The following is a 24,808-nucleotide window of genomic DNA, read 5'->3' as shown; positions in this document are numbered from 1 at the left end:
ACCAATATTAACAGGAGAACATAAATTATATAATTCTAATATGTATTTAGGTTTATAGTGAAAAACCTTCATCAAAGTGGAATTTAACACAATCGGTTACAACAGGAATAGACTGTGGTCTATAGATATTTTTAAAACTTCACTGGTTTTTGTAGGTAGGATTATCAACTGCAGCTTTATTACCTATAATACTAGATGTATAATAAGCCAACGGAAGTAGAGTTCATGGCGATACAACAAGTTTAGGCAGGCAAAACCAGAAAAAAAAAAATAATCTGTAACCCATATTCAGATGTCAGTATTTTATGGACATCAGATAAAAACACAGAGCACATGGAACCCTTTATTTATTTGGGGTGGGGGGGGGGGGGATGCATCATTCCTGTTATGTGTCACAATTGTCACATCTGGCAATTTTAACCAAATACGCAAACTTTTTCCAAGCCGATTTTTACTTCAGACAACTCAACCCAGATTTTCATGTCAATCAAGATGTCAGATTTATTAACTGCGACTTTTCAGAAAGTTGCACATGTATGCACAAATCCACTCCAGTTCAGAAGTGTAGGAAAGACCTAGGAATTAGTGGTGAATTTTTAACTAAAGAGTGGTATATCCACTGCAGACATTAACACATTATGTACCACATTGATCAACCATTTATCAGCCACTGTGATACATGGATTCTTTGACATGATAGAAACATCTAGGGCACTCCAAAAAACTAGAGTAAGATTCTACATATTGATAAACCTGCCTAACTGTTTTTATGGACATATTTTATTTGGCGTTAATGAAAAAAAGTTATTATTTTAAAAAAAGGCCTTAAATTGACGGCAGCCATATGAAGCCTGTGATTCTCAATGACCCAAAGATTAAGGCACAAATTACAACTGAACAATTAAAAATTGGGGGGGGGGGGGGGGAAAGACCATTATTACCTTCAATAGTTACAAGCAGTAGATGTAAAATAGTTCAATTTTAGGAAACCGACACAAACATTTAAAAACGTAGATTCAAAAATATCCTAGAACAGACTGCTCAGTCAGTGAGTGTATACATAAGCCAATATTGGGCAAGTAGCGCTTTTCAGGAGTAGGAACAAGTTATTCTTTTTGCAATTTGTTACAACCTGAAAACTGAGCATCACTCCCTAGATTACACTTAAAAACCTGTGTGTATGACATTTAAACTTTGTAGCCTTCTTCAAGGTCTTCAAAAACAACATTTCCAATAAAATTATTGATAGAGCATATAACATAAAGAGCCATAAGGTGCATTAGGCCATCTTCGATTTTACATAGATTTTAATACAAAAAGTTAGACGCCAACAGTAAAGTCTATGTTGTATTGACTATTGACCTGGCTCTTGGACTGTGTCCAGCTCTTTTCAGTGTATAAAAATTATTTAAATACAAAGTCTCCATAAAACAAAGCATTTACTGTAGTGTAAAGATAAAATTGTTCTTTGTGCATAAGCAATGCAATGTTTGCATAGTCAAATGAGCCTTGTATCATAGAGATCAATACAAGTTATGTAACTCATGGAAAATAGTGTAACATTACTCACAGAAGTAAGTTACAATGGCGTAACTGTAAGCCATCTACCGCTTCTTTCTGGATACACTATATACACTATAACAATCCAATGCATACTAAAACAAACCAAACAAACGCCTATGTAAAGCATCTCAGAATCAGGATAGTTACGCGCCTTGGGCGACACTGGTACCCTAAAAACATTAACTCATAAGATGTATTGAGAGGTGCAGTTGGATGTGGATCAAACCACAATGGAAAGCAGCATAATAATAATTCTTTATTTACATAGTGCCTACAGATTACGCAGCACTGCACAAAGCATGACAAATTGGTCAATTTTTTGATGCAGTTGCATTTAATTAAAGATTGCATTAACATGTAGAAAAAAAAAGTTTCAAAGTTTTTTCTAATGAAGTTTTAAAAGCGCCAACATATAACTGCACTGTCTGAATTTATCCTTAGTAAACCAAAAAACAAACAAGTACAGAATTTTGCTTTGATTACTTTGACTTATTGATCTATGTAAAACATGGAAATTGTGTAATAAACACAGACATGCCAATAAAACATGTAGCACCACACGAAGAGCAAACTCACTGGATCAGGCCATAAAACGCCTGGCTTGGGCTACAGGATATTGAAACAACATAAAATATATAATAATGACAAATGGATCTTTACTACTGGCCCCTAACTTTTAAGGGTTACTGGTTAACCATAGCAGTAACTCCAATGTTACCATCTATGCTTAAACACACACAGTCATCAAGAAAAGGTCCAATCCAAGTTGTATTCATCAAAAACACAGCAGACATCACCCAGCCAGCTAAAAAGATAAAGAGAACCGCTGTCTTACCTGTGTATAATCAAAGTCCGAGAGAGGAGCTATGCTCTTGATGTAATCGACTCTGAACTGGTTTTCCGGGTTACCCAATGGAACTGGGGGTATTAATGTGCTCATTGCAGATACTATTGTCTGCCGGGTAATAAAACATAAAACGTTACATTGGCTTTAAGATCACAAACGCACAATCATTAAGCAAAATATGTTTTATGTACTTTGCTACTTTACAAGCATAAAAATGTGTTACAGGTGCTTCCTGAGCGGAGGGTCACAGTGATTTACCATATGTTACCGCAACACACACTTCCTATGGTAAACTCTCTGGATTCCAGGGGCTCTTGAAAAGTCCCGTAAGCAGTGCCAGCTTAGTTATATATAACTATCAGGGGGAAAGAAGGGCTGTATAGCTCTGCATGGCTTCTAACGTATACAGTGTCTTTATATATGTGTGAACTCATCCCAACAAAAACAGAAAAGTATACCCCAACAGAGAAGTTCAAAAACCCATTACTAACAGAGCAGACACTTACCACAATGGCATCTTTTACATTTTTCCGAATGTCCTGAATTTTCTGTTTCTTTTCTCTGTATGAAAGAGGAGATACTTAGTTGAATTGAATGGATATTTTTCCAAGCATACTATGTAATTTTCTATGCTAGTTACCCAAAATACTACATGCACCAATAGATCAGTTATACAACTAAAGGCATGTGACCAAATAATACACGTCTGTTTTACTAGGAATATGTAACAGATTTCAGAAAGTTGTCCCAGAGAAGCGTTAAGTTATGTATATTACACACATCTATACTATACAGAAGACCAAATCTGGGTCCAAACACCGATGTGAATGTAGTTTGGGGGGATTACGGCTGGCATGCAGCTTTAGAGGCCAGACAGGGTAACAAGGTTATACACTCTGCTGCAGTCCCGGCAACTTCTACAATAATGAAGGGGGCAGGTAGAATGTGCCACAATCAGATCTCTAGACTAATTCAGCCACATTAAAGGCCACAATAGCCCAATTCCAGGTATGAAATCAGATTTGTGCCCAGTCATCATTAGTGGAAATGTTTTAAAGAAGGGATTGTTAGCAATGCAGCAATAATAACTCTTGTACGGATGCGAGCGGCTATAAGCGCTTGCCATAATGTACAGCTCCGGGATCATGTGTCTGCCCAGTGCATTACAATCCATTAACCATCTGATACATGTAATCCTGCATCCTCAGCCGCTATCATCACTGCCTCCCTCCTGCACACACAGACACAGAATTTAGATATTTGCTGCTATGTAAAAGTGTAGTCGCCATGTTGTTGCTACACAAGGGCCTGTCAAACGCTGCAGTAGCAACGGCGGCTCGGTGTACAGTAGAGACAATGCCCCGTGCATCCCCGTCATGCAGCATCCTTACTCTGAATTAAATCCATTGACATGGAGGATCCTCATCTGCTTGACAATCGTGCTTTTCCCTGACTCACCAGCACCTGCCAAAACAGAAAGAGGGGACATAACGTCAGTGCATTTCCACCAGGGCCTGGAGCTCCATCTTGTCTGTGGCCGGTGATGTGGGGCCCATGTGGCCGGTGGTGAGGGGCCCATGAGGCCGGTGGTGAGGGGCCCCGCTTACCGAGCAGCAGCAGCCGGTGTGTGGCTTTGTAGGCCAGCCGCTCCTTCTGCAGCTGCTTCTCGATCTTCTTGTTGGCCTCTCGCTGCGCCTTCTCATCGATGCGCTGATCCTCCGTCTTGCTGTTGCCCAGACACCCCATCTCTCGTCGTCACAGAGCCCGCGATGTGGACGTGTTGTGATGGTGCGGATGTCGCTCAGGCGCAGCACACGGCGGCCTCCCCCCTTTCCCCCCGAGCTCTCCTTATATTCCTGCGACGGGAAGAACCGCCGCTAAAAATAGTCGGCGAGCCGCGGTGCGTCTCCTCGGCCCCGCTCTCCCCTCCCGGGCTCCTCTCCTCCAGGTGTCAGCAGTGCCGGGGACACATCGCCTCAGCACGGGAGAAGAGCTATGAAGGGAAGGAGTAGAAAAGAGGGGAGTCTATAAATAACACAAAGAGGGAGAGAGAGAGAGGGAGAGGAGAGAGAGGGGGAGAGAGAGAAGAGCTCCTCCTGGAAACAAACCAGCCTAATGCCGCTCTCCCTCCCCTCATACACAATCCTTATATTTCTCCGCAAATTTCTGGCTATTTTTGTCTCTCCGGCTCACGGCTACCTCCTCCGGCAAGACGAGGAAGTGCAGGCAGCGGAGGACACTCCCCCGCTCCCATGCACATGTACACACGCGCCCCCTCCTCTCCCGGCCCCTCCGCCGTGTACTGTATATGCAGCACGGTGCATGCTGGGCTTCCCCGTCCAGCGGCCGCCGCTTCCTCCTCTGCAGTAACCCTTCCTATACAGGGCCGTGCACAGGCGACATCTAGTGGACGAGTACGGGTACTGACAGCTCTAAGCATGGACAACACAGAGCAAAGTATTTATATATTATATATCCTCTAATGCAGTGATGGCGAACCTTTTAGTGGCCGAGTGCCGAACCTGCAGCCCTGAACCCCCCTTATTTATCGCGAGGTGCCAACCAAAAATTAAAGCAGTAACTTATTGCTCCCTGCTCTTCAACAACATTCCATCATATTGGCCTCCTGAGGACAAGATGGATAATTTGCATAATTTGAGCTTCTGTCACTCTGTACACAAAGAATTGTGGGGCCAGCAGAGGGTCTTCCAAAGATAATTCGTCCCTGTCTACTCATTCTCCCTCTTCCTACATACCCAAGTAGCGAAGTATGTATCACTTAAATATATGACTGAAAGCAGCATCTTTTAAGTTGCTTGGAACTGCAGGAAGATTCTTTGAGTCCTGTCTGGTGTGCTGGGGTGATGGCCCAGGTGCCCACAGAAAGGGCTCCGAGTGCCGCCTCTGCCACCCGTGCCATAGGTTCGCCACCACTGCTATAGTACATTGGATAAAAAAGCTCTTTTTGATATACGGTTACTCATTTTATGGTTAATCAGTTTTCATAGCGGATTTACATCTACAACAGCAAAAAATAAAAAAGAAACTCTAAATAAAGTAAATCTAAGTAAATCTACTTCTAGAATCAACATTAAAAATGTAAAATTATTAATTGTTATGCTAATGAACCTAAAAGGCCCCTCCATGCTACAGATTCACAGGCTGTTACACTTCTCCATTCCCCCTTCCTCTGCCTGAGGAGATCTCGGGGTGCGTTCCCATATGGCGTTTTGGATGCACTTTTCGGAGAAACGCATGTGATCAGTGACCAGGCCCTAGTGTTTTTGCATTTAAAAAATACAAGACACCGGGGTCTGGTTACCTATCGCATGTGTTTCCCTGGGTATGCCTATGTGCCCGGGCCGAGTGCGCTGGCGTTATTAACTTAAACATATTGGGGGAGATTTATCAGCAAGGTTTGAGGTAAAACTGTTCTAGTTGCTCATGGAAACAAATCACAGCTCAGCTTTAATTTTATAAACATCTGTGGGAAAATGAAAGCTGAGCTCTGATTGGTTGCCATGGGCAACTAGAACAGTTCTGCTCTAAGAGACCTATGATAAATCTCCCCTATTGTGTTAGGCTGCGTTCACAAGTTGCATTTTGTTTGTGTTTAACGCATGCATTTTCCAACAGCTGAAGACAAGATTTGCCTAATTACACAGTTTTCAACATGGCGTTTACATTTTGTCAATACATGTGCTTGTTAACACCTTGTTAAAGTATGCGTTAAAGGGCACCTACCACCACGATTCTACCTATAAAGGTAGATAGGGTGGTAGGTGGAAGTAAGGGACGTGAGGATAGCTCTTTTTAGAGCTAATCCTCACGTCCCCGCTAACTTTTGGTACACTTTATGGAACTAATATGTAAATTTCGTTATGCGGCTACTGGGGCGTGGAGCAGCCGAGCACGAGGCAACACAGCGCGGCTACTCCACGCCCCAGTAGCCACATTACTACTCCTACCCTGTTGCGTGCGGCACGCAGCTCCTCGTAGCTGCACGCCCTCGTCCGTCATGATGGCGTTTTGCGCAAGCGCAGAACGGCGGCTGAGCAGCCCCAGCTCCGAGGCCAGAGCTACTGCGCATGCACAGTAGCCGGCTTGTCGGACGAGGGCGCGCAGCTACGAGGAGCTGCGCGCCGCACGCAACAGAGTAGGAGGAGTAATGTGGCTACTGGGGCGTGGAGTAGCCGTGCTGTGTTGCCTCGTGCTCGGCTACTCCACGCCCCAGTAGCCGCATAACTAAATTTACATATTAGTTCCATAAAGTGTACCAAAAGTTAGCGGGGACGTGAGGATTAGCTCTAAAAAGGGCTATCCTCACGTTCCTTACATCCACCTACCACCCGATCTACCTTTATAGGTAGAATCGTGGTGGTAGGTTCCCTTTAACGCTTATTTTTTGTAAACGCAATGTTGAAAACTAATTAGGCATTAATGCAATATTAATGCATGCTTTAACAAAGTGTTAACAAGCACATGTGGTGACAAAGTGTAAACGCAATGTTGACAACAATGTAATTAGGCCGAGGACCTCCCCCTGTGCACTAGCGTTGCGTTATGAACGGAGGCATAGCGGTACGTGTGACCGCGGCCCTAGGGCACTTTCACACGTTGCGCTTTGGTTCCGTTTCCATTGCGTTTTAAAATGCATTACAACAGCCGAGATGAGGTGATTTGCCTAATTACATTACTGTTAGCGTTTCCATTTACAAAACACATTATGAACACATGCATTAGCAATGCATTAACACATGCGTTAACTTAGCGTAAGCAAATATAAACAGTAATGTAATTAAGCAAATTCACCTCTCCTCAGCTGTTTTAATGCGTTTCAAATGCAATGAAAACGCAGGACCAAACGCAACGTGTGAACGCCCCCCCTCCCAGGGTGATGTCACACATGGCGTTTTTTGTCCGTTTTTAAACATCCATTTCCAGTCCGTTTATGGCAGTTCACAATGCATTTGGCCACTTAAAACCTGTTTATCTATCAGGGCGCTGTCCCACGTTGCGTTTGCAAACGCAGACGCAGACCAAACCGCGCCCACCGGGGCGGTCCGCGGTCCGATCGCATCAGTGTTTTTCTATGGAAACGCCTGCACGGCTCGTTCCCGATCGCAGGCGTTTCCATAGAAACACCGATGCGATCGGACCGCGGACCGGTGGGCGTGGTTTGGTCTGCGTCTGCAAACGCAACGTGGGACAGCGCCCTTAGGGACAAACAGACCAAAAACGGACCAAAAACGCCATGTGTGACATCACCCTTAATCGCATGTTGAAGTAACATTGCGTTTTAGCAATTACAATAGAAACACAATGAAGGAGATTTATCATAAGTCTTTTAGAGCAGACCTGTTCTAATTGCATATGGTAACCAATTAGAGCTCAGCTTTCATTTTCCCACAGCTGTTTATAAAATTAAAGCTGAGCTCTAATTGGTTTCCATGGGCAACTAGACCAGTTTTACCTCAGAAACTTGATGATAAATCTCCCCCAATGTTACTTCAACATGTGATCAAGGCTTCTGCACTCAGTGCTGTACAATAATGACACATTCAGGGCGCGGTCACAAACTGCGTTTTGGTTGCATTTTCAAACGCATTAGAACAGCTGAGGAGAGGCGATTTGCCCAATTACATTACTGTAAACCTTTTCATTTATAAGATGCAATGTATTTTAATGTAAATTAATTGCAAAATTTCGGGAAAACTGACAAACGGATGTGTTTTAAAAAAACGGATGCGTTTTTAAAAAACAGATGCGTCTTTTAATGATCTGAAAAGGCACTAACTAAGAACGCCCGAAAAATGGCCTAAAAACGCCACGTGTGTCTTCACGGCGTTGCAAAACGCATGCATTTTTGCCCGGTTTTCCGAATTTGCGCAATTAAAAACTGACAAAAATGCATGTTTTTTTAAAAAACGGATGCGTTTTTTAACAAACTAAAAACGGCCTAAAAACACCACGTGTGTCTTCACCCTCAAGCCGGGGACACACGTGGCATTTTGAACCCGTTTTTAGGCCGTTTTGAAGCAGTCTGTTAAAAATCGCATGAGGTTTTTGAAAAACGCATCCGTTTTTGAACGGTTTTACTAACTTAATTAAAAACGGGTCAATTACTGGTGCATTTTCAAAAATGCACACGTGTTTTAACGGACAGCTTAAAAATGGACCCAAAAACAAAAAATGCCACGTGTGCCATCGGCCAGGTGATGCCACACATGGCGTTATGAATCCGTTTTTTTTTAACGTTTTGAAGCAAAAAGCATTAGTTTTGCTTAAAAACGGGTGAAAAACGGATTCAAAACAATATGCGTGGCATGTGTTTGCATTGAATTAACGCAAAACACCGGCGGCTCGTTCCCGATCGCAGGCGTTTCCATAGAATTGCCAATGCGATCGTGCCGCGGCCCGCCCCGGTGGGCGCGAACGGCACATGCACCACCACCCTCAGCCGTCTAGAAGCTGAGCTCAGCATTGGACACTGGGTGCAGCGGAGGAGGAGAGTACAGTTTTTTTAAAAAAACTAAAATAAAATATCCCTCCACAGTCCGCCTGAAGAATTTTGCCACGTTGGCACTTTCCAATAAATAACTGGGTTTTATTTTTCATTGTAGTTTTGGCACTTGGTATCCAAAGGTTTCGCCATCACTGTCTTAGGGCGCGGTCACACGTACCGCTAGGCGTCCGTTCATAACGCGACGCTAGCGCACAGGGGGAGGTCCTTGGCCCAAACGCACATGCGTTTCCAGAGAAACGCATGCGATCGGCTTAACAATCGCATGCGTTTCCCTGGAAAAGCATGTGCGTTCGGGCCGAGGACCTCCCCCTGTGCGCTAGCGTCGCGTTATGACGGACGCCTAGCGGTACGTGTGACCGCGGCCTTAGGATTGATCCTTCCGTATACTGCCAGACCACAGTATGTGACAGCAAATCGCACATTGTAATAAATAGTGTGGCTCGGGGCTTTGTGAGACCCAAGGCGGTCACAGCAACGGGTCACCGCTCACCAATGAAGTCAATGGGAGCAACAATCCAAGCGAACATGGCGATAGCCACACACCACCAGCTTTTTAACCCCTTCACGCTCCGCGGCGGATATATCCGCCACGGAGCGCAGTGACTTAGCGCTCAGTGGCGGATATATCCGCCACGGCGCCTATGCCGGCTCGGCTCTGGATCAGAGCCGAACCGGCATCGGGAAACACGGGGTGCCGGCTGTAACTAATAGCCGGCACCCCAGTGTAACACCCGCGATCGGAGTTGTCTCCGATCGCGGGTGCTTAACCCTTTAGATGCCGCGGTCATCGCGACCGCGGCATCTAACAAGCATCTGGGGTGTCTTTCCCCCACGATCGGCCCCCCCGAACCGTTTTCGGGGGGCGCCGATCGTTGCTATAGTAACTCTGGGGTCCGATCTGGACCCCAGAGTTACTAGCAAGAATTGCCAGTAAGATGGCGTCTGTGACGTCATCTTACTGGCAAAGTGCCAGCCTATGCAAGTGCATAGGCTGACACTGATAATACTCTGCAATACATGAGTATTGCAGAATATTATCATAAACAAGCAATCAGAGGATTTCTTGTTCATGTACCATGGTATAAAAGTAAAAAAGTAAAAAAAAAAGTTATTCAATAAAAAAATAAAGCCATAAATCACTAAAAATGCCCCAAACCCCCAAAACATATAAAGAGACATATAACTCAAAAAAAAAGTCTAAATCATAACACAAACCCCACATATATAGTATCACCGCGTCCGTAACAACCCGTAGAATAAAAGTAAATCATTATTGAACCCCCACGATAAACGCCGTAAAAAAAAACTGTTATAAACCCTCCAAAAATTATGATTTTTACCTTTTCAATCCCACAAAAAATGCTATAAAATGCGACCAAAAAACCATATGTACTTAGACATGATACTGGTGCAAAGTACAACATGTCCCGCAAAAAACAAGCCATCAACCAGCTCCGTAGCCAAAAACGTAACAAAGTTATGCCACTTGGAAGACGGCAATACAAAAATTATAGATTTTTCCCCACATTAGGGTTTTGTTTGACAAATTTAGTAAAACGTAAGAAAATATATACATGTCTGGTATCCCCGTAATCGTATCAACCCATAGAATAAAGATAACAGGATTATTAGTCTATACGGTGAACACCAAAAAAAAAAAAGTCAAAAATCCAGTACAGAATTGATGCTTTTCTACTCCTGCCCTCAAAAAAAGTTCCTAAATTTTCAACAATAGGTGATACCAACCCCAAAATGGTAACAATGGAAAAAGCATCTCATCCCGCAAAAAAAATGCCGTCACATGGCCCCAATAACGAAAAAGCGAAAATTTTATAGCCTTCAAAAGAGGCCAATGAGGAAAGTAAAATCCTGGCAGCTGCAGGTCCCTCCTTCCCTTCTGCGTCTCGCTGTGCGCCCATAAAACAAGTAACGGCCACATGTGGGGGGTCTTTGTACTCAGGAGAAATTGCAGAACAAATTGTATGGTGGGTTTTCTCTTTTTATATTTTGGAAATGTGTAAATTTTAGTGCTAAATGAACGTATAAGGGAACAATTTGACCATTCTAAATTTCACCTCCATTTTGATTCAATTACTATGAAGATCTCAAGGGGTTAACAATCTTCGTAAAAGCTGTTTCTGATAGTTTGAGGGGTGCAGATTTGAAAATGGGTAGATTATATAGGGGGGTTTGATGCTAAATATGTAAAATTTCATTCAAAACTGTATTTATCCCCAAAATAGTCAATTCTGAAAATCCGGAAAAGCGATATTCGATTTGTAAGCCGCGTGACATCAAAATAAATTATCCAGACATTTCAGAAATTATGAAAATGTAAAGTAGACAAATGGGAAATGTTATTCAGCAACTTATTTAGGTGGTAAATCTATCTGCCTGAAAACGCAATGATTTAGAATTTCGAAAATGGCAAATTTTTCAAAAAATTTATCATATTTTCTTTTTTTTGTAAATAAACGCAAAACTTATCTGCCAAAATTTACCACTAAAATGAAGTACAACATGTGGGGAAAAAACAATCCCAGAATCGTTTTGATAAGTAACAGTGTTCAAAAGTTATAACCATATAAAGCGAAGCAAGTCAGAATCCAAAAAATCGGGCTGAGCCTTAAGCTGTAAAATGGCTGCGTCCTTAAGGGGTTAATGCGGCCAGCAAAGTTGTGCTAGCACGATCGTGGGCGGGTGTTACTGGTAGGCATTTGCTGCATATTGTAGCAAAATGCTCACCGACTATGGAGAGGGCTCCACCCGTGAGCCCTCTCCAAACACCCGCAGTCTATACGTGACATAGTTTAGGGGTTAAATGATTACCAGAAACGCATGCATTTCACAAGTGTGGTTTACAAAGAACACCCAATGTTTGCCATGTAAACAATGCAATACATCAGGCACTCGTTACCGATAAACCTTAAAACGCATATGTGATCTGGCCGAGCCCCATCCCGTTTCGGATGGATTGTGTTTCAAAATGCAATCTAGATGGAGCATGTGAACGCAGCCTGAAAATTGTGTATATTTACGCCCTTTCACCAACTCCACAGCAAGTGGGCGTGGAGGGTTGAGCCCGAGCTATAGCCTGAGGGCGCGTTCATAACGTGACGCTACCGCACAAGGGGCGGAGTTTGGGGCGATCGCATATGCGTTTCCAGAGAAACGCATGAGATCGGGTTATTAATCGCATGTGTTTCCCAGGAAACGCATATGCGATCGACCAGAGCCCCGCCCACTGTGCGCTAGCGTCGCGTTATGAACGCAACAATAGCGGAACGTGTGAACGCGCCCTGAGGGTGCTTTCTGATGCGCTTCAGCCTTGATCACATGCCAAGGTTAAATTGCGTTTTAGCAGATGCACTGGAAATGCAAGGTAACCTCAGCATGTGATCAAGGCTGAAGCCTTTGGCCGGCGCCACACGTGGCGCTTTGTCTGCACTTGCAAACGCAAACAAAGTCGCGTCCACGGGGGCGGGCCTCGGCCCAATCGCATTGGCCTTTCTATGGAAACGCCTGAGATCGGGAACGACCCGCCGGTGTTTCGCGTTAAATTAACGCAAAACACCGGCGGCTCGTTCCCGATCGCAGGCGTTTCCATAGCAACGCCGATGCGATCGGGCCGAGGCCCGCCCCGGTGGGCGCGACTTTGTCTGCGTTTGCAAGCGCAGACCTAGCGCCACGTGTGGCGCTGGCCTTTGGAATGTGTCAAAAACGCAACACATCGTGTGAAAGTGCCCTCAAAGTCTGTTCAGGTGCAATTCTACGCCAGGCCCTGCCCCCACTGGAGCCTCCCGATTAACCCAGCGAGGACTACATCCTAGTGGCAACTTATGATAAATCTGCCACATGAACTGCATAAATGGATAAGGCCGGCGGAACACGTGGCGTTTTGAACTCGTTTTTAAGCAGTCTGTTAAAAACGCATGCGCTTTTGAAAACGCATCCATTTTTAACCCGTTTTAATTAAGATAATTGGTAAAACTGGTCAAAAACGGATGCATTTTTAAAAACCTGCATCCGGACTGCGTAAAACAGCCCAAAAACAGGTAAAAAACGCCACGTGTGCTGCTGGCCTCAGAGATCTGTGGTTTGTAGGCAGAGTAAGAAACGATCATGTGCAGGTGGAGAAGGAAGCACTTTTTTCTGATAACATATTACAAAGTTCCTTTTGTTCTCTTGTGCTATGCAGTTTGCTGAAAAGTTAGTAACCATTAAAACTATGGCAACATCAATCTTACAATACCAATTTACTAATACCTCCACCACAAGATGTGAGTGCACCCGAAAACCTCGGTCACACATCATTACCCAGGCCTCTGTTGTTGCTGCTTGTTGCTATGCTCTCACCTGATATATGTTTATGAGCTGATTTACTACAACAGGGACCTAAACTAAATGCACAGGTCCCACTCGTAGCAACCCACTGTTTGTGCTGAGGCCTCTGAAACTATTTTTCAGAATATCTTATTTTAGAAGATCCTAAACATATTATTATTTTCCTGGCAATTAGCAAAAAAGATAATGAGGGGATTATGCCCTCATTAATGGCACAATACAGAGGTTTCCAAAACTACAAAAACACAAAATTACATCTTTTCCAAACAACCTGAAAAACATAACTCTTCGGCCGCGGTCAAACATTCCGGTAGGCGTCCGTTCATAACGTGCCGCTAACGCATAAGGGCGGTCCCCGGCCCGAACACACATGTGTTTCCAGGGAAACGCATGCGATTGATAAGCCGATCACAGGAAACGCATGTGCGTTTGGGCTGAGGACCGGCCCGTGATCTAGCGGCGCATTATGAACGGACACCTAGCGGAACGTGTGACCGCAGCCTTCATGAAAATCATGGTGTGCACTAGACAAGATGGCACCTAGTTCCCAATGGAGAATGGGAAACTGTTACTTTTCACATAACCCTTGGAAGATCTGCTCTCCTATACATCTACAGTTAAAAGGAGAACTGGTTTTTAGCCATAATAGGCGTTGCGGTTGCATATATATTATATATATATATACACATATATATACACACATACATACATGTAAAACGCAAATGTTTTTGAAAACGAATCAGTTTTTGACCAGTTTTAATTAAAATAATTGGTAAAACCGGTCAAAAACGAATGCATTTTTTTGGATTGCTTAAAAACGGCCAAAAATGGGTTCAAAACGCCATGTGTGCCGGCGGCATATTTGTGTCCCCCATGGATCGACCTCCCGTGGTATGCTTACCGGGGGATCCGATCCATTTTGCGGCAGCCCCGGGGTCCGGCGAGTGCCCCGAGGCTGCTCGCTCCTCTACCCGCCAGGTTCCACCTCCTGGCAGGACCCGGCTGTATGTAACGGAGCATGCTCATTTACTTACATTGTACACTGCAATACAAGTGTACAAGGCTTTAACAAGGAGTGGAAAACGTAAAAAAAAAAAAAAAACTCCATCATTTTATAATATTGAAATAAAATTACATGTTTGGTACTACCGCGTCCATATCAATCTGTACAATAAATCTAAAACAATATAATACTGAACCCGCTCGCTGAATGGCATAAAAAAAAAAAAAGTTCTAAAAAGTGATCAAGAAAAGTTACGTGTCCTTATATGACATGTCTGAAAAGAGAAACTATTTTCGCAAAAAATGAGCCCTCAACTAGACCTTTCAACAGAAAAATACAGAAGTTATGCCCCTAAAAATATGTTGATAGTAAAAACAATGCGATTTTCCCCTTTATTGGTTTTGCTAAATAAAATTGAGCAAAGTTAAGAAAAACTATATAAATTATGTATCACTGTAATTGTAGTGAACCAGAGAATAAAGATAAAATATAATGATGAGCAAGAAAAAAAAAAAAAGGGTTAAAAATCCAAAATAAAAATGATAATGTTGTTTGTACCTCCCTTGAATTAGTTAATACATTCTCATGAATAAGCTCTATACCCCCCAAATGAATTATCTATACATTGTTTCTCATCTCACAAATAATAGGCCCTCATTTGTTCGCATTATCAAAAAAATTAAAATTTTATAGCCTGTACAATGTGACAATACTAATGACAAAACTGCACCCATACACCAAGTTACCACCACATATGGGGTGTCGATACACTCGGGAGAAATTGGGAATCCAACTTTGGAGAGCGTTTCATTATTTTATTCATTATGAAAGTGTCATTTTTCACATGAAAGTTATGAACACAACACTAGCAGAACGTTTGACCACGCCCTGGGCGTGCGTTTTTGAATGTTTACCATGTGTTTGGCTGGTTGTAATCTGTTTATGAATGCAACGCTAGCGGAACGTTTGAACGCGCCCTGAGGGTGTGTTCATGCATTCACTTTTTCAGATGATGTCCAAACCAGGTGTTGCGTGAAAACAGGAGTGTTTTTTTCCAGGAATATAAACATAACATTTATATAAGTAAATTAATACAACAAAACTCAATGTCATAAATCACAGAACAAAGTGTAAATAATTTGCTTTAATGATTCACAAAATTTTATGGGCTTTCTAAAATATCTCCAAGATGGCTGTCACTGGATACTACAACTCCCATGACCCTTCAGTTCTCAGTAACTGCACCTCCATCTCATGCTCTGCTCCCATTGATGATAGAACAGACTGTCCTGATCTGTTACCATAGTAATGATTTATAACTACCATCACTGCACATTGCCCCCACTAAGATGAAGGCTACAACCAACCAACTACAGCCAAACATAGTGATCATCAGATGACCTGCCTAGTCAGGTATAGGACATGTGATCAATGGCCATGTTCTGTCCTTTGTCTCCTGCACAGAGACCAAATCAATAGACTGAATTAAAGGGCTAGTAGCATTTTAATACTTTATTACAGTGAATATCCACACATTTTTTCTGCCAAGATGAGCAAAATTTTAGATTATAACAAATTACAAATGAGCTTAAAAATTTTAAATGGCCCATTTGAATACAAATTATGATTATTCCTGGAATGTCCCTTTGAGGGTGCAGTCACAAGTGGCGCTTGCGTTTACAGGTAACCAACACCCGGCGTTTTGAATTAAAACTATACAAGACATCGGGCGCTGGTTACCAATCACATTCATATGCAATCGGGCCAACCCCGATAATGGTTACAACATAATTGCTGCAGCACTCAAGGTCCCTATGTGCCCAGCAACCTCCATAATCCTTAAATGAAAGAAGTTTGAGACGACCACAACCATGGAAGATTAGCCTTAGAGAGGTAAAGAAAAAAACCAAAATCGCTGTGGCTAAACTACAGTGCTGCAATAGGGAGATGGGAGAAAGTTATAGAAAGTTGGGGCTTTATGGAAGAGTGTGCCGATGGAAGCCCATCTTCAGTGCAAGACATATGAAAACCTGCATGCAGTTTTCAAGGAACAAAAAAAACACACACACAGACCCAACAAGAGACAGACCTCAGCCAAACCAATAGATGTAGCGTTGAGTCCCTTAAAGCATTGACACATGGTCGGGTGTGCCGTGGGGAAAGTTCCCTAAACTATGGTGCCCCCTGTGTTTTGTTTCCTGGCAATGCGGAGCGATGTAAAATGAGAAATACTATAGTCATGAGGCTGGAATACTACAAGTACCAGCTCATATGCTGAGTATATGAGCTGGCACTTGTACTCTGGCCTCATGGCCATAGTACTTCTCATTGTACCCCTTTATTTTGCAGTATATGAGCCACATAATAATCAGCACCATATACTAAAAACAGGGAGAAACTGAGAACTGTTGAGGAAGAGGTTTCACACTCATTTACTGAGTGAGTAAAATAAATTTAGAATCTATATTGTTAACTATATGTATAATATGACTGTTTTAGTGTCATTTTGTGCTATTTTGGTTGGTGGTGTGCCCCAGGATTTTCTAAGTATAAAAAGTGTGCCGCGGCTCAAAAAAGGTTGAAAATCACTGCCTTAAAGCCCAATACACTGCCACCTATCCAGACAGGAGGCGGACACATAGTGCCCAAAGGGAGAACGCACTATGCCTAGGGGCCAAGAGACTGAACAATGCTAAACATTTGTCGATGCCCGCTAGTCTCCTGGCTTGTGGCAAGGCCACCCATCACCTGCCCCTCCTTTCTCCCACCCTGCAGCTACTAACGTTATACTTTCACCAGAACACCCCCATTTGGACACCAAGCGATCACCTGCAGCAAAAGCTCCATACACAAGTCATGTGTATGTGGCCTAAGCCTGCGTTCACATTGCGTTTTGAAAGGGAATACAACAGCTCAGGAGATTTGCCTTATTACATTGCTGTGAAGATTTGCATTAAAGAGGACCTTTCACAAACCCACAACATTGCGTTTAAGTTTACATTGCATCTGCCTTCACATCACATTTACATGTTATCAAATTTGCATTTACCTTGCATTTGCTTTCACAACTCATTTTCGATGGTAACGGAATCTACACACAATGTAAATGCTATTTTGTAACATTGTGATTATGGAAATGCAATGTCAGAATTTTAGAGTGTGTGAACATAGCCTATAGATGAACATAGAAAAAAAAAAAAAAAATCACAGCTCACTTCTGTTCATAGTAGCTTCTCTGACATTGCCTGCCACTGACTGGATGGTATGAGAGAAGATTAGCATAACACACACCTCCAGTTCAAGCTCCAATTCCTCCTCTCTTACCAAACAAAGATCATAATGGTCAGATACTGGGACTGATATCACCACAACCATCTAGAAAGAAAATTCAAAGTGCTGCTGAATATGTGTAGCAGTGTGCTAATAAAACACAAACATTATTGCAATATTAACATCATGTCAAGATTGCATTATATATACACAAATGTTAAAAGGCACTAAAATTTGGCAAATCTACACCACTCTACTGATGTATTGCGCATATATATATTGCGTCTATTCTTCACGCAAACTTTGCAAATATACATGGAGCCACTGTGGGAGAAAAAAAGCTTAATCATTTACTGCATAAATTTATACAATGAACTCAAAAACCAGTATGCAGCAAACTCACAAACTCCCTCTACTGGTGGCTACAGGCAGACAAAATTCTGGCTGTAATTGTACTAAATATAAATTGAAAAAACACTATGGGGAACATAAGACTTTTGTCTGAAAAGCATCACAAAAATCTCAAATTTATGTCTGCTCTGGATTGGAGCTCATTTGCACAACCTTTTACTGCAGTTGCATGACAATTTTCTACTTCTTTAGCTGCCCACACCTACATTTTTAAGATAAATCAGGTGCAACAGTGTAAAAGTCTGTCACAGTGAACTAAATGGGTGTAAAAGTGGGTGTAAAAGTCGCAAATTCTGCCACAATTATGCTAAAAAGGTGCAGCACATTTCTACCACATTTATCAAGCAATTATAAGATTATTTTGCCTTGTATGAAAGCCATACAATGTATCCTGATGTAGCAGATAAAGTTGCCGAAATTTCAGGCGGCGTACCTGGTGGCAGAGTTGGCCGGCATGGGGCGCTGCTGCTCCATGGCACATTCCGGCTTGAAAGGGGGCAGGCAATAGTGCAATTCTATGCCAGGCAGGGCAATTGGATTTTGGCCTGTAGCATGCTATGAGCCACGCATCCGTTTTTGACCAGTTTTAATTAAGATAATTGGTAAAACCTGTCAAAAACGGATGAGTTTTCAAAAACGCATGCATTTTTTTAAAAACGGATGCGTTTTTTTAACACATGCATTTAACGGACTGCTTAAAAACCAGACCAAAAACGGGTTCAAAACGCCATGTATGGCATCACACTTAGGGTGTGTTCACATGGCACGTTTTGGTTGCGATTTCATTGCGTTTTGAAACACATTACAACAGCTGTGGAGAGGAGATTTACCCAATTACATTATTGTTAACAATTGCTTTTACAAAACGAATAGTAAATGTGATTTTAACGCATGTTTTTTGTTCACACATGTATTTTGTTAACACATCCATTAACATCATAACAAAACCGCATGTGTTAACACATACATTTACATCGCGTTTTCCATGTTAACAATGTACTTATTGTAATGTAACAATCACAACTCCTCAGCTGTTCTAATACGTTTCAAAACACAGTGGAAACAGAACCAAAATGCAGCGTGTGAACGCGCCCTTAGTCTCACCAAATTCTGTAACCAATTTATCAACCACCAGCTGCTGAGGTCAAGCTGTAAAATGGTTCAGTTCTAATAACTATATTATCTACATGCGTGTCCAGCATAATTCATCATGGGAATATAATCTAAACAGAACCATCTTAAAACCAAACTTTAGTGACTTTAATCTCCTCCATGAAACAGAATCGTAGCAGGTGTCAAACTACAGCGAGACGTATTCCATTGTTGAAGAATTCTGCTCCTTTATAATGTGCTGCCAAATTCTCTAGAAGGCTAAAAATAAATGAGAACAATAATACCGGAAAGTTTGCACAATATGCCTAGCTTGGCACCACTGGGAGTGCTCAATATAACTGTATTTTCTATTTTTATACACACACTTCATACTACACGTGTTTATATGTGCAAAAGTGCCATCTCACTTTTTCATCTCTGATCTGTCTCAAGGTGTCATATACAACTCCCATCATCAAGTATAGACATTTCATAGAACAAAATGGAATAGAAATACACCCTGGCTGTATGCAAATGTATGAACATCAAATCAATGGGTCTACCATAGAACCAATAGTTCTACCATGTACTATACCTAAGGCCACCACTTGGAATCTTGGGGACCCTGACTGCCAAATTTTGTAGGACTCACCACACACATTAGTTTCCCATCTCTCAAATATATTTACATATATATCATTTAGGCAAACCTATGGCACGCAGAGCCCTCCCCTGCCATCTCCCCTGCTATCTCTATATTCAGCACTGTGGCTCTGGCCAGGCAGGAAATGCAGCCGAGAGCTCAAGTGATCTATCACACTGTAGGCTGCATGCAACGGTCTCTGTTCTCACTAGTGCTGCCTTAGGGTGATGACACACGTGGCTGTTTGAATGTGTTTTTGGCCCATTTTTAAGCAGTACATCAAAAACCTCATGCATTTTTTTACCAGGTTGAAGATAATTGGTCAAATCTGTCAAAAATGTATGCGTTTTTTAACGCATGCAGTTTTTAACCGGTTCGCGACCGCCCGCCGTGTATTCATGGCGGCGGTCGCGTCGCGCTGCATGGAGAGGGCTCAAGGGCTGAGCCCTCTCCATAGCCGGTAAGTCTTTGCTGCATATTGCAGCAAAGGCTTACCGGTAACATCCGCGATCGGTGCTAGCACCGATCGCGGGTGTTTTCACAGCGTGGGCTGCCGGCAAAGCTGCCGGCAGCCTCAAACAGATAGCGGCGCATGGGCGCCGCCATCTTACCTGGGATTGCCGCTACCCGTGACGTCATTGGGGGGGCGTCGATCCGTCTCCACGGTAGCCTCGGGTCTTCCGAAGACCCGAGGCTATTTCGTTTTAACCCCTTCATTACAATGTGCTGATAGCACATTGTAATGAATGAGGAAGAAAATCCCCATATACTGCCATACTGTAGTATGGCAGTATATGATAGGATCGATCAGACAACCTAGGGTTAAAGTACCCTAGGGAGTCTGAAAAATAGTATAAATAAAAATAAAAAAAAGTGAAAAAAAAAAATAATAATAAAAAAACCTAAAATTTCAAATCACCCCCCTTTCCCTAGAACTGACATAAATATAAATAAACAGTAAAAATCATAAACACATCAGGTATCGACGCGTCCAAAAATGCCCGATCTATCAAAATATGATAACGGTTTTTCAATGCCTTTAACCCCGTAACGGAAAATTGCGCCCAAAGTCGAAAATAGCACTTTTTTGACATTTTGAAAAATCTAAAAAAAATCTATAAAAAGTGATCAAAAGGTCGTACAGTCCTAAAAATGATATCATTGAACATATTATCAAATTTTGCAAAAAATGACACCACCCCCAGCTCCGTACACCATAGTATAAAAAAAGTTATTAGCGCCAGAAGTTGGCAAAATCAAAAAAATAATTTTTGTACAGGAGGTTTTAATTTTTGTAAATGTATGAAAACATTATAAAAACTATACAAATTTGGTATCCCCTTAATTGTACCGACCCAAAGAATAAAGTAGACATGTCATTTGGGGCGCTCAGTGAAAGACGTAATATCCAAGCCCACAAGAAAATGGCGCAAATGCGTTTTTTCACCATAAAAATAAAAAAGTTATAGATTTTTGAAGGTGGGGAGTGAAAAATGGACATGAAAAAACAGGAAAGGGCCCTGGCCTTAACCGGTTAATGGACTGTTTAAAAACGGGCCAAAAAAAACAGTTCAAAATGCCACATGTGCCTTCACCCTTAGAGAAACCGCAGCAGGTCAGTTCCCACCCCTGTACTGTGTGTTTTTCAGTGTTCAGTGATCAAAGTTGTAAATTCTTAACCCCTTAACGCTCTGCGCCGTAGCTCTACGGCGCAGAGGTATAAGGAGTGTATGAAGAGGGCTCACGGGCTGAGTCCTCTTCATACAAAGGTGGGGGGGTTTTGCATTTTGCAGAAAACCCCCACCGCTAATAACCGCGGTCAGTGCTTGCACCGATTGCGGCTATTAACAATGTCATTGCCGCCGGCAAAGTCACTGACGGCGTTTAAAAGACGGCGGCGCGCAGGCGACGCCATCTTTTTTTACGATCGCCGTGCCCCCGAAACATCATCGGGGGGCGGTTGCCATGGTAGCCTCGGGTCTTCTTTTGACACGAGGCTACATGGCTTCTGGAGATTCGTTACAATGAGCCAGTGGCTCATTGTAATGAATGACCTGCAAAAATGCCATATATTGCAATACAGAAGTATTGCAGTATATGGTAGGAGCCATCTGACCATCTAGGGTTAACGTACCCTAGATAGTCTAAGAAATAGTGGGGAAAAAAAAGAAAAAAAAAAAGTTTAAAAAATAAAAAAAATTTATAAAATATTAAAAATTCAAATCACCCCCCTTTCTCTAGAACTGATATAAAACATAATAAACAGTAAAAATCACAAACATATTAGGTATCGCTGCGTCCCAAAATGCCTGATCAAAATATAAAAACGGTTACGGCCGGCGGTGACCTCCGAGGCGGGAAATGGCGCCCAAATGTCCGAAATGCGACTTGTACACCTTTTTACATCACATAAAAAATGAAATTAAAAATGATCAAAATGTCGCACAGACCTCAAAATGGTAGCAATGAAAACGTCGCCTCATTTCGCAAAAAATGACACCTCCCACATCTCCGTGCACCAAAGTATGAAAAAGTTATTAGCGTCAGAAGATGGCAAATTTTTTCTTTCTTTTTTGTACACATTCGTTTAATTTTTGAAAATGTATTAAAACACAATAAAACCTATATAAATTTGGTATCACCGCGATCGCACCAAACCAAAGAATAAAGCTGAGGTGTTATTTTGAGTGCACAGTCAAAGTCGAAAAAACTGAGCCCACAAGAACGTGACGCACGTGCGTTTTTTTCAATTTTTCCACATTTGGAATTTTTTTTTCAGCTTCGCAGTACATGGCATGTTAAAATAAATAACATTACGGGAAAGTAAAATTTGTTACGCACAAAATAAGCCCTCACACAGGTCTGTACACGTAAAAATGAAAAAGTTATGGATTTTTTAAGTTGGAGAGCGAGAAATGAGCGGAAAAACCCTGCGTCCTTAAGGGGTTAAAGAGGACCTGTCAGGTGGCTTTGGGACACTAAATCAACTACAAGTCCTTATTCTTAAGTGTCCCAAATCGGCCTTCAAGCAATGCAAGGATATATTAAAATCGTGATTACATTTTACCGCTGTATTATCATGTCTTTTCCGATGTGCCTAAATAAAGAATAATGAAGTGTTCCTGACTTGGCCGGATATTGGACTCTTTTTCTGAACTACACCGCCCGTACAGAAGGGCGATCCGTGCCACACTAGGACATTTATGTTTGCTGGAAGGTGAGCTGATCTTTATTTCCTATTCTTCAAGAAAACTACCCATGGCCACATATGTACTCCTTGGCCCAAGATCTCGTGTCACTGTGCGATCCTGCCAGTGAAGCCGGGGTGCACTATGCTGCCTTCACTTCCCCAATCCTTCATATTTGGTTCATGAGCATCTAACAGCATCATAGTCCCTCCACCCCCCTGCTCAGGAATACTGTATTGGTGAAAGACTAATGACATTATGGAGCCAATAATTTTCATATAGCAGAAAAATGCACTTGGTTTTAAAAGGTTCACCATCACCGACCTAGACTGTAAAGAGATTGTGGCCTCCCCTACCTTCTAGTGCCAAGTTTGCTTTGTGACTGGAACCAAGATAACTACATAGATAGAACACAAGAACAAATATTGATACATAGAAACAGCAATGCAACTAAGGTCGGTGGCACATGTGGCGTTTTGAACCTATTTTTGGTCCGTTTTTAAGCAGTTCGTTAAAAACGCATGTGTTTTTGACAGTTTTTTCCAATTATCTTAATGAAGATAATTGGAAAAAGAAAAAAAAAAAAAAAAGGTCAAAAAAGGATGCGTTTTCAAAAACGTATGCATTCTTTTACACGGACTGCTTAAAAACGGCCCCAAAAAGCAACGTTTGTCCCTGGCCTAAGAGTACAGCATAGATGCATTTCAAGAACCAAGACTACTAAATAGATATATTACCAGAACAAATATTACTGCTAGGATTACACTGCTACATTATTAGGACAAAAGATTTCCACATAAAGACTGCACCGGAACCAAGACTACTACATCTCATAGAATGTAAGCTCTTGGGGGCCGGCGGGCTGGCTCTATGCTACTGGGGAGGCTGTGACCAAAGCATTTCCCATCCTAGGCGTATACTTGAGTCAATAGGTTTTCCCACTTTTTTGTTGTAAAATTAGGTCCCTCGGCATGCACTCAAGTATATACAGTATATTAAAAATATTAGGAGAAAAAAAATGTCATAATTGACAAGTTTTCACAATTTTGCTATAAAAAGTGAGCAAAAGATTGTAGTATAAAGGAATAAAGGGTATGTACATGGTTTTATATCACATGAGTTTCACTGCATTCATTTTTAAAAGGAAACCAGTAGGTAAATTTAATGTACATTAAAACTTCTATTAGTAAGCAGTGCAACCCTCCCCAAATTGTTCCTTCTTATGCCGACAAAAATTTCACAATCTGTATCCAAAGTTATGTAACCATGTATGCAAATCACTACTGCTTCCAGCATATTCATAAGTCTCCTCCACAGCCATTCCTACAGCAGGAGGAAGGGGGAATGAGGGAGCCGATTTCTCTTCAGCGGGTCACACGCAGAAAAGGTGGGAGGGTGGGGAATGAGGGAGTTGAGCCATGTAAAGAGAAAACATGCCCCTCGTGACAAAGTGCCAACAAACAGGGATTTTTATACCAAAAAAGCATGGGGAAAAGTATGAAGACCGCTTTGGGAATCTGGCACCAGGTTTAATAGTGATTAGGCCATTTCCTAACTGGTGAGACTTAAATACTTTTAAATTCTTTAAAATACTTTTAATATAACAGGTTTATGCAATTGATTTTTGCAGAAAACTTGCAAAGCTAAAAAAAAATCACATTCCAAACCCTGATCGCACCCTGATCAGACTCTGATGTGATCTGCAACACAAGTGTGGAAGTGGCCTTAAGCTGCCCGACAGGGACAACAATTGCAGAAGATTCCTGCAGACTTTCTGTGCTGGTGAGATCCCCATTTGCAACTATGGGTCGTTCGTAAATCAGAATGACGCAAGTCGGGGACTGCCTGTACTTTACATAATATTTTGTGTTTTTCTGTGGGTATAATAACCTATGTTAGTAGTTCATTGTTAGATATAGTT

General features: G+C 42.1%; 1 protein-coding gene across 2 annotated transcripts in view; it reads right to left on the bottom strand.

Annotated features, from left to right (window-relative positions):
- GNAL (G protein subunit alpha L) overlaps positions 1 to 24,808 on the bottom strand; it is a 173,419-nt gene that overhangs the window by 103,220 nt on the left and 45,391 nt on the right. The window contains exons 1-4 of one of the 2 annotated variants that reach the window (XM_072152260.1): positions 4,018 to 4,692; positions 3,802 to 3,874; positions 2,917 to 2,971; positions 2,399 to 2,518 (exon numbers count right to left, since the gene is read on the bottom strand). In XM_072152260.1, coding sequence (XP_072008361.1) covers positions 2,399 to 2,518; positions 2,917 to 2,971; positions 3,802 to 3,874; positions 4,018 to 4,156 — 387 coding nt within the window. In that variant the 5' untranslated portion in view covers positions 4,157 to 4,692. Of the gene's footprint in view, positions 1 to 2,398; positions 2,519 to 2,916; positions 2,972 to 3,801; positions 3,875 to 4,017; positions 4,693 to 24,808 lie in introns of those variants that run through there. The other variant, XM_072152258.1, reaches the window with a different exon arrangement.

Source organism: Engystomops pustulosus, chromosome 5 (genome assembly GCF_040894005.1).
Source record: "Engystomops pustulosus chromosome 5, aEngPut4.maternal, whole genome shotgun sequence".
Taxonomy (NCBI): Eukaryota; Metazoa; Chordata; class Amphibia; order Anura; family Leptodactylidae; genus Engystomops; species Engystomops pustulosus.
This window is presented reverse-complemented; position numbering and strand designations above follow the sequence as displayed.